This window comes from Seriola lalandi, unplaced genomic scaffold (genome assembly GCF_002814215.2).
Source record: "Seriola lalandi dorsalis isolate HSWRI2012SDOR001 ecotype SW California unplaced genomic scaffold, Sedor1 jcf7180002054795, whole genome shotgun sequence".
Taxonomy (NCBI): Eukaryota; Metazoa; Chordata; class Actinopteri; order Carangiformes; family Carangidae; genus Seriola; species Seriola lalandi.
Window position 1 is genome coordinate 262,333 of NW_019525348.1, and position 9,913 is coordinate 272,245.

A 9,913-nucleotide genomic window follows, 5' to 3' on the forward strand; every position below is an offset into this window, starting at 1 on the left:
GTGTGTGTGTGTGTGTGTGTGTGTGTGTGTGTGTGTGTGTGTGTCGTCCTTAGACCAGAATGAAGCACGTCCTGTCCTCTCAGCCTCACGTCTCCTAGAGAGAAGACGCATCTTCCACCTGAACCTGGTCTCCATTGTCAAACAGCACCACAAGGTCAGCAGCTGCTCTCGCCTGGTTTCATGTAGTGACGCTCACAACTGAACTCAAGCCACAGACTCAGGTCTGTTTTGAATGAAAGTTTTGGTGTCTGTTTGAAAGGTTCTAAGTGGTTTTCAAACCCCCCCTCTGTCTGCAGGTCTTCCTGTCCTCGTTGGTTCCTCCGGTCTCTGTTCCAGACGACAAACTGACCCGCTGGCACCCTCGCTTTAATGTGGACACGGTGGCTGCCGTCCAGACCAGCTCGCTGCCTCCGCCTCCTCACACGGAGAGACTGGCCACAGCTCAGGAGGTGCTGGACAAGGCCCGCTCACTCATCACACCCAAGGTACTGTAACTGTTAGATATTAAAACCTGGAGGTTCAGATGGTTCTGGATGTAATCTGGGTTTGTGCGGCCACGATGTATATTAAATAAACGGCATTTATTCAGTGTATTAATCCAGTATGTGTGTTCAGCTCTGACATGGAATTGTTCTCTTGTGTGTCCTGTGTTCAGATGGAGAAGGCTCTGGTTTCTCTGGCTCAGAGGAGAGAAGATAATGCTGCAGAAAGTAAAGAGCCGACATCTCCTCCACAGAACCCAACAGCCCCCCAGACACCAGCTCCATCAGCTGCTCCATCAGCTGCTCCATCAGCTGCTCCATCAGCTGCTCCATCAGCTCAGGTCCCAACCACCCTGAAAGGAGTGTCTCAGTCCCTGCTGGACCGGGTAAGCGGGGTAGTGTGAACCTGACCATGCTTTTATACATATATGAAATACATGTTGTGATTTCTCACACTGTTTCTGGTCGTTTGTGGGTGATTCAGATTCGTGCGAAGGAGGCTCAGAAGCTCCTGGCTACCATGACTCGAAACCCCAACCAGGAGGAGCGCCTGATGATGATGTCACGACTCGGGGAGCTGGCAAGGATCCTTCGCAACGTTTTTGTAGCAGAGAAGAAACCGGCTTTGATAATGGAGGTGGCCTGTAACAGGATGGTGGCCAGCTACAGGTCTGCTCTCAGCACAGGTGGGTTACTACAGCAGGAGATAATACAGTGTTTACCGCAGCTTTCAGTATTGTTATGTAGGAGGAAACTTGAGAAAACAACTGTTCTCTGATGGGCTGTCCCTCCTCTCTCATGAACAGGTGAAATGGAGAAACACATCCGTCTGCTGGCAGAAGTGGCTGCCGATTGGTTGACGATCCATCCAATCAGGAAGGACTTCTACCTGAAGCTGAACAAGAACATGGAGCTGAGCATCGTTCTGGACAAACTGAGCAGACGACTGAGAGAGGAGGAGGAGAGACTCTGAGAGAGGAGGAGGAGAGACTCTGAGAGACTGATGACTGAGAGATGATGTGATGACATCACCATCCTCAGGTCTGTGCTGTAAGAGCAGCACACTGGATGCTAACTACTTTTAAAGTGCTGTGTTTTAAAGTGAATTGCACTGGTTTATTGGCAGCAGGTACGTCAACATGATTTGGGGATGTGCTCTGTGAGAACGGACTGATCCAGGCACAGCGTCTCGTATCCTGGGGCCTCACAGGATGAACCAGACTTGGTCCTGTGTTGTAAACAGGTTGTTTTAACCACACTGCTGCTATAGTGACCGCTGTGCTTTGTTTTGTTTTGTTTTTTTTGTTTTTTTTTTACTCCTTGAATGTGTAACAATGATGTGCACAGATCTGCTTCCAGTCTTTGTATGGGATCGTTTTCTACAATGTAGAGCTGATGAGTGTTTACATTTTTGTAACTGTGTGAAAATGTTTAAGAAATACAAGCCTTTGTCAGAGTCACGCTGCCTCCGATGTTTTTCTGTGCATGCATTTTATTAAATAGAACAGTTGGTAAAACAAAGGCAATAATTGCATTAATTATCTGAAGGTGATGGTGAACTGTCGGTGTGGTGACTGAAGGAAACTGACCACTGGCATCTTGTCATGTAGAAAGTTGTGGCTTGCGAGGTTTCTGCCTCCACCACGGTACAGTGGAGGTGAATGGAATTTCATTCCTGATGCTTACAGCAGTTAAACAAATGGTTAACAGCAGTGTGTCTCATGTCCAATGAGGACAGGGCGTGTGTCCTGTTCAAGACTTCCAACTGCAGGAATGAGTTCTGAGTCAAATGTTTTCAAAACTAAACAAGGAGCCAAAGTTGGTGTGAAATTTTTCAGTCTTGTTCTTGTCATTCTTTAATCGGAAATCTTGATACATGTCAAACAAGGCAATTATATAATAGATCTTATAAATGGCTTATTGCTAGAAGGAGCAGTTCACCAGCTTTACACATCAAGCTCAGTTTTACAAGTCATGGTCAGTATTAATGCTGTCTATGAACAGCTGTATATGTTTTCTGTAGCTTGATCAGTGGATCAGCTGTTTGGTTGAAATAAGAAAACACTTGAGCCATTAAAATAATTAAATAAAAATAAGGAACTGAACGAGAGGCCAGAATAAATTATATTAGGACATGAGTTTATACTATTTTATAGCTACTTAAAGGAACGACAGAGACTCTTGTCAGAATTGAGGTGACATCATGCACATTTGCTTGTATTGATGATGATGATGACTCCTGACTGGTTTTAAGGAGAATAAATCTATATTTATGGATTTGGGTTTCAGTGGATCAGACAAGGATTTCCATCAGTTCTGGATCGAGTCACAAACAGAAAACCGCAGCTCTGTTGTTTCTACATTTATGTGGGTCTGCCAAGGTGAAACTACAATCGTCTGTCTAATTGTTGCTGCAGCAAGGAATTGTGGGACGGCATTTCTCCTTTCCTTCCCTAAAGGAAGGTCCAGTTAGGAACCCTCCTCAGGAAAAAAAGACTTCCTCTGACCTCTGACCCAGTGGAACTGATATAGTGAATTGAAAGGGAAACAACTGTTGGAAAAATGATGATGACCTTACTGACTTGACAAAAATATTGCGAGATCACATGAAATCTTCTAATGACTTCAACCTAAATGTCTGTAAACTTCTCACTTCAACAAGTAGTGTGTCAGGGTATTGAACTGAGCAGGAATGTGTTCTACTGCTTATACATTCAGCTTTTCATTTGTGAGAACAAGAATATGTTCATTCTTCATTAATCAATATCAATTTGTCTTGTTTTCAGTGTTACATGTAACATCATGTACATCAGGAGTACAATCTTCACCAAGTCTGTAGTTTCCTTTATTAAATTAATACGTTTGTGGTTCAAACAAAGAAACACAAATATTATCCATTAAGGACAAAATCACAACAAGCTGAACACAGGAAACCTGCATTAGTGAAGGGAACAGAGGTCATAGGTCAACTGTTAGTAAACAGCTGTATGGCTTTAAATACAACGTTCCAACTTTTATTTATTTGTTATTTGTCATCATCCTGTGTGCATTTTTTTTCACAGTCTGTCAGTTATCAAACAGTGGAATACAGAATATTTTATTTTATATTAATATGAGTGTGTCCTCATAGAAGAGGCGGCCATGTTTGGATACCTCCATCAAATACACACATTGTGCACAAATGTAAAGACTTTAAGACTTTGGATTCTCAAAATCCAAATAAATATATAGTATTGTTAATTAGCCAGCATAGCATGCCACAGCTAACTGTAGCCTCACATGGATAGCATAGCATGGCCTCCAGTCATTGACCCACGTTCCGCCCCTTTAAACAGGGACGCCACCTTCATGCTGAAGAGGACAGTCTGTCGTTTTATCAGATACAATAAAACAAAAACTATGCAAAATGTAGACATAAGGTCATTCAGTCTGAGATGAAATGTTCTGTCCCACTTCCTGTTTTGGCACAGAGTGGTGCTCAGTGATCCCAGCATGCATCAGGTGAAAGGAACATTCTAGACACGTTAAGACATTTTTAGACTCCTTTAGGAACTGGAGAAACCAAAATGTCTCCTTGGGATAAGCCCAAAGCATGCTGGGTAAGGCAATCACAGAATTAGCAGGTTTATGAATGAATGACAAAACATCTCATCTCTCAGTATCGGCTGGAATGAAAAACTGTACATGTTTGAAATAATAAAAACTGTAAGTGAGTGAGTTGGACCCGCTGGCTGTAAACCACTGTTTGGTCCTCAGTACTGAAGCAGGGAGAAAACACTGTGTGGCTTCAGTTTGTCGGAGCCGTTCAGCTCTTTGAGCTCGATGATCACCATGCAGCCCAGAACCTCGGCCTGCTGCTTCCTCATCAGCTCACAGGCTGCAAACAGCGTCCCTGCAACAAACACACAGACGTCTGCATGACACTCTACTGTGACCCAGGAAATAACAAGTGGACTTGACATCACTAACACCACAACGCCACCACGCTCTGGTCAAAAAACATTCTGACATCTAAATGACGCACTGCCCGAAGATGACACACTGGTAAATGGTTAATTTGCAAATGTAATGCAAATGTAATTATTAATTCATCATTCAATGACAATGCGCAGACAGTGACAAATTCAAGAAAAAAAACCTGACACATGAGCAGAGACACAGGACGACTGTGTCTCCATCCACAGGTCACGGGGGTCACTGACGGTCTGACGAGCTCAGAGTGACGGCTCACTCTGACGTCACAGAGGCTACGTCCATCTTTATTTACAGTCCATGATATGAACATGATGTCAATCATTTACTATGACCTTCACAGTCACCTGATCTCAAGCCAGTTGAGCAGCTATGGGAGGTTTTGGGCTGGCGTGTCAGACAGCGCTCTGATGTTCACCCTCCAGCAGAGTTCAGAGACTTGCAGAATCAATGGTTTATTGGTTTTTCCTTCAAATTCTCACCTGTCTGTATCATTTAAATATATTTTTATTTAATCAATTTATAATAATTCTAATTAATTTCTGATTTTTTTTATCATACTGATTCCAGTGGCATGTGTGAGGCTCCACATCAGTGTCAGACATTACACTTTGCTCGGGTTAGAATCAGCCCAACGCCTCGCGCCACAAGTCAACCACGTAATAATCCCATTATATCCCATATTATAAATAAACCCATTTATAACAATCTAAGTCTCCAATGTAAATCAACTACTCTCATTTCAATCTGAGGTTGAACTCACCTGAAGCTTTTACAGTTAATGAAACCAGGTGACTTTAAAAGAGAAATCTATCTGACAGCTAGTGTAAATCCACTGACACTACCTTCCCTTTATTTCTGTGTCTTGTTTGTCTTGTTTATAAGTAACAATGAGACTGAGTGATAAGTGACAACGGGTTGAAAGCAGCAGATACCTCCAGTAGCCAGGAGGTCATCAATGAGCAGAACCTTCTGTCCCGGAGCCACGGCGTCCTCCTGGATCTCTGCCTCAGCCTGGAGGAGCAGAAGAAGACTGTTCATGAGGACTGTGGTGAGACGGAACAAGTCTGGAGCGGCCTCAGAACACACCCTGACCCCAGAACAGTTCAGTGACGAGGAGCTAGAGCAGCAACTACATCAACTTCCTTCATTTGTAGCCGAGTGCCTGTTCACCGTGTTGGTGGTCTTGCCATCTGGTCATAGAAGCTAGTGTTGAATGGTGGTGGGTTTTTTTTGTTTTTTTACAACTTAAAGTTATAATGTGCAATTTAAAACATCTTTTGAAAATAAAATTTTACAAAAATAAGTCATAATACAATGAAAATAAAGTGATAACTTGCATGTTGAGGGGAAATAACAGAAGCTTTAAAATGAGGAACGTGGAGAATTATGTCTACCATGTAAACTGAACATAACTGCAAACCCAACTAATGCAGAGTACTGTTTTAAACTAAATCCTGTGTGTGTGTGTGTGTGTGTGTGTGTGTGTGTGTGTGTGTGTGTGTTGTTTACCGTGCCGTACTCCAGATCATACGCCACAGACACGGTGGCTCCTGGTAGTTTGCCTTTCTTTCTGACCAGGACGAAGCCGACACCAAGCCGCTGGGCGAGCAGAGGCCCGAACAGGAAGCCACGAGCATCTAACCCTACACACACACAGACACACACGCAGACACACACAGACACACACACACACACACCAAATACTGCATGAGTCAAATATTCATTGCAAAGACACATTAGGAAACAGTGTACCTACTCTAAGTCTTAGTAATAAATAAACAGGTGGACAGGCGAGACTGTTCAGATCAGATATGAGTGAAGCTGCCTCATCACTTCTCCTGGGGAGGAGCAGGGATGTCACACGAAAAGTCATAAAGCATTTCCTTAATTTCATATTCATAGAATTTATAAATGAACAATTAATGCATCAATAAATACCTCAAATTTAAAAAATAGATTTACAAAAACAGCACAAAACTCTCATTAAATACACCATTTATAAATACATTTATGAATTCATGAATAAATAATGGCACATTTTAAAAATGGGAATCCAGTCCTGAATTCCCTCTTCAATTTCCATTTCCTTTTGAAAATCTGTCATGTGTGACACAGATAAGGCAAAGTGTTACAGTCAAAGGCTGTTTCTGCATCTGGACGCTGAGTGAGTGACAGAGAACCCAACATCACTTGTCTCCATCGATCATGTACAGCACTACTTTCTCAAGGCGAGTGGAAGAATACTTTTTAAAGATACTGGTAGCACTCTCCTTGTTTGTTCCTTCAAGACTCACCAGGTAAAGGACTGTTGTTCACATTAACAGAGGCTTCGCTTTCTTTTCTTACCTATGACCAAATCGACCTGCTTGTAATTCTTCCTGGCGTGTTCTTCAAACAGGTCGATCACTGCGGTGAGAGCAGCTGGATCCTTCAGGATGGGGCAGATATCTCTGCAGAACGAACACACACACACACACACACACACACAAACACACACATTACATCAGCATCCAGTCACTTCAAATATTCATCAATATAAAACACATTTACATTGAGAGAGTACGTTTCAGGAGAAGTGAGTTGTTCGGGAACCTCTGACATATTCTTTCACCAGCACGTCTAAATAAAGTAGTCACTAAAAAAAGAGACCAAAGATGACAGTTACAATGATATAAAAGACAGAAAAGCAGCACTTCTTCCTCACACTGGAGAAGCTGGCACCAGAGAGTGGACGGTATCATCCCACAGTGAATGACTAAAACTAGGGCTGCACAGTTAATCAAATATAATCGAAATCCCGATATGGCCAAGTGCAATATCCAAATCACTGGAGCTGCAATATTTTTTGATGAAGGTAAACTGAATCACTACTGCTGACCCCACACTGCTCTGGAAATGTTGCACTTCCTTCTCTGAGGAGATGTTGAGTTATAATAACAATAATAATAATAATAATAATAATCCTCCACGCTCCACTTTGTGCACATGAGGAACCAATATCGCAAAACCACTGGTGACAGTTCCTCTTCTGGAGACTGCAGAGCTGCAAGGTAAAACTGTGCACGTGCACAAAATATATAGTGTTAAACTGATGGAGCTGTGTTGACAATAAGTGGGGCCCACTGTCTAACACTACCTTCAACTACAGTCCACAGTCTAACATGAGTCTCTAGACTTCAGACTGAACTGTGTGATCCTTGACTCCTGGTTCGCACGCTCGCTCGCTCACTCACACACACACACACACGTTTAGCTGAGTCACCACATCCACCCGTCTCTGCAGTAAAGCTACCGAGTCAGGTATTGGAACAGAAAAGAGAAAAGAGAAGAACACGTCTCTCCTGCCTCATTGGCTTCCTAGAAAATCCAGAACGTTCATGGTCAGACACCAGTGCATCTTAAAGAGCTCATAGTTCCTTATCATCCAAACAGAACACTCCTTCTGCTATCAGGCTCCTCTCCTGTAGAAGTGCTGGGGGGACTCCCATGGTGCACTTAGCTCTCTCGCGCTCTCTCTCTCTCTCTCTCTCTGTCTCTGTCTCTGTCTCTGTCTCTATAATATTGTAGGTCTTGACCTTACCTTGTAAAGAGCCTTGAGATTATATTTGTTATGATTTGATACTATATAAATAAAATTGCACTAGATTGAAAAGAGCCATCTTGTAAACCTGTAACAACACTGTATATGTTTTCACACAGTATCCTATCATGGGATTTCAGTCTCGTCAAGTGAAAATGTAACCATCTCCATGACAACCATGACACACGTGAGGCTTAAAGCTTGGGAACATTTCCAGGAAAAAAAGGGTTAGTCCAAAAGTCCCAGCACCACATACACTATGGTAGAAGATGGTGACAACAGGAGCTCCTGGCTAACACTGGGGGAGGGGGGCGGTCCCATGTGTAAACATGTGGTAACAACAACACCCCCCCTTTATTTCCCCGAGGAGGGAGGTGTTTTGCATCTCACGCACAGCGCAGTCAGCAGAGAGAAGGTGCTGCATGGCTGTCTGTGCAACACCTACAACCAAAGCGGTTATTTATCTGGCCCAAGGCCCCAACTGACTGAGACCAGCCCTGACTTACAGCAAACAGCAAACAGTGAGATCAGTCTATCGATCATGTAATGGTGGACGGATAGAAAGAAATGAGCAAAGAAAAAGTTGATGGTCCAGAACTTTATAAGGACCCCTTCAGAATAAGCCTGTTAGAGCTGATTCATCCAGTTTACACACAGCTGTCGGTCTACAGCTGCTGTTTCCTGGATCACACAGTCGGAACGTGTAAATACCTACAACTTTATGTCCAACTTTACTTTCAGTGGTAGATTTTTGGCAGGTGAAAAAGAACATTTTAAGGCCTGAGCACCGATCGGTGTGAGGACCATCTGAAAACTGTGTATATGGGTTGTATTGGCCCTTAAAAGGCCCTTGAAATATCTATTATTATTATATTGTTTATCTTTCTTAAATATTGTCATTTTGTAGTTTTCCTTCTTGCACTGTCCACTTGCTGCTGTAATACACTGTGGGACTAATGAAGGAATATCTTGTTTTATCTTGAAAGCACTGTGTGGGCTGTATCAGTCATAATATCATCAAGGCTGAAATCAAGTCATTTCCAGGCAGAAAACAAGCTTCCTGTAGACGCTGCAATCACTTTTATGCAAGTAGAAAACGCATCTGATGTGTTGTATTGGCCCTTTAAAGATATTCAAACTGGTAGAAAAAAAAAAGGAAAAAAAAAGGAGTGGTTATAAGGATCATTTTCATGATCTTAAAACTCATCTGTACATTATGTTAATTAGAGTCTATTCTCCAAGTATAAACACAGATATTAGACAAACCAAACACATAGAAACACGTCTTGCCTGATTAAACTACAAACTGCAAAAGCTTCTTTGGTCATAATTGTGATTACTGAAAGTTTCACAGAGACCTTTGTTATCACCGCAGACACAAAGTTACACGTCCTGACTGTCTGATCCAGGTAAAAGTAACAGCAGCTGCGGACTCACAGCTGTACGTAAACCGGATCCCCCTCCCTCACCTGCTGTGCAGAAGAGCCTCGCCCGCACGAGGAGCTCCTCACGCCCCGGCACGCGGGCTGCAGGGGTGGAGGACAGACAGGACTCTAAACACGTGCCTGTGAACGGAAGTGATCGGTACCTCACCTGAACAGGATCCCTTTCTTCGGGAAGTCCGGGAACTGGCGGATGTGTCTGTGGACCAGCTGGAGTTTGGATTCTGAGTCTGCTGCCATCCTGACCAGGTTCTCAACTGCTCACATCGAGCTGGTCCCGGACTTTTTAATTTCACTTCTTCTTCTTCCTCTTTACACATAGCGCGAGGACACAGCACTGCCCTCCTCTGGACAGACGGACACATACACACAAACCTGTTTCCTTTAAACACCCACTGAAACAATGAATATTCTCATGTCTGATCAAAAATAAT

General features: G+C 43.1%; 2 protein-coding genes across 2 annotated transcripts in view; one reads left to right on the forward strand and one right to left on the reverse strand.

The window, feature by feature from the left end:
* cdt1 (chromatin licensing and DNA replication factor 1) overlaps window positions 1-1,937 on the forward strand; it is a 6,949-nt gene extending 5,012 nt beyond the window's left edge. The window contains exons 6-10 of the mRNA XM_023425743.2: window positions 54-154; window positions 297-485; window positions 656-868; window positions 967-1,168; window positions 1,289-1,937. Coding sequence (XP_023281511.1) covers window positions 54-154; window positions 297-485; window positions 656-868; window positions 967-1,168; window positions 1,289-1,455 — 872 coding nt within the window. The 3' untranslated portion in view covers window positions 1,456-1,937. The remainder of the gene's footprint in view (window positions 1-53; window positions 155-296; window positions 486-655; window positions 869-966; window positions 1,169-1,288) is intronic.
* A 1,368-nt stretch (window positions 1,938-3,305) lies between these two features.
* aprt (adenine phosphoribosyltransferase) lies at window positions 3,306-9,784 on the reverse strand. Its single transcript, XM_023425884.2, has 5 exons — window positions 9,631-9,784; window positions 6,804-6,907; window positions 5,967-6,100; window positions 5,390-5,468; window positions 3,306-4,374 (listed from the first exon to the last, which is right to left on the reverse strand). The coding sequence occupies exons 1-5, from the start codon at window positions 9,717-9,719 to the stop codon at window positions 4,235-4,237; spliced, it is 546 nt and encodes a 181-aa protein (XP_023281652.1). The 5' UTR covers window positions 9,720-9,784; the 3' UTR covers window positions 3,306-4,234.
* Between the last annotated feature and the right edge of the window lie 129 nt (window positions 9,785-9,913).

What these genes read in the sequence shown, in the direction of transcription:
- aprt (XM_023425884.2), bottom strand. Translation starts at nt 9,719, where the DNA reads ATGGCAGCAGACTCAGAATCCAAACTCCAGCTGGTCCACAGACACATC. An exon ending in GCAGGTCGATTTGGTCATAG is followed by an intron (nt 6,101 to 6,803) that starts GTAAGAAAAGAA and finishes GTGTGTGTGTAG; the next exon opens with GGTTAGATGCTCGTGGCTTC. An exon ending in ATGATCTGGAGTACGGCACG is followed by an intron (nt 5,469 to 5,966) that starts GTAAACAACACA and finishes CTGCTCCTCCAG; the next exon opens with GCTGAGGCAGAGATCCAGGA.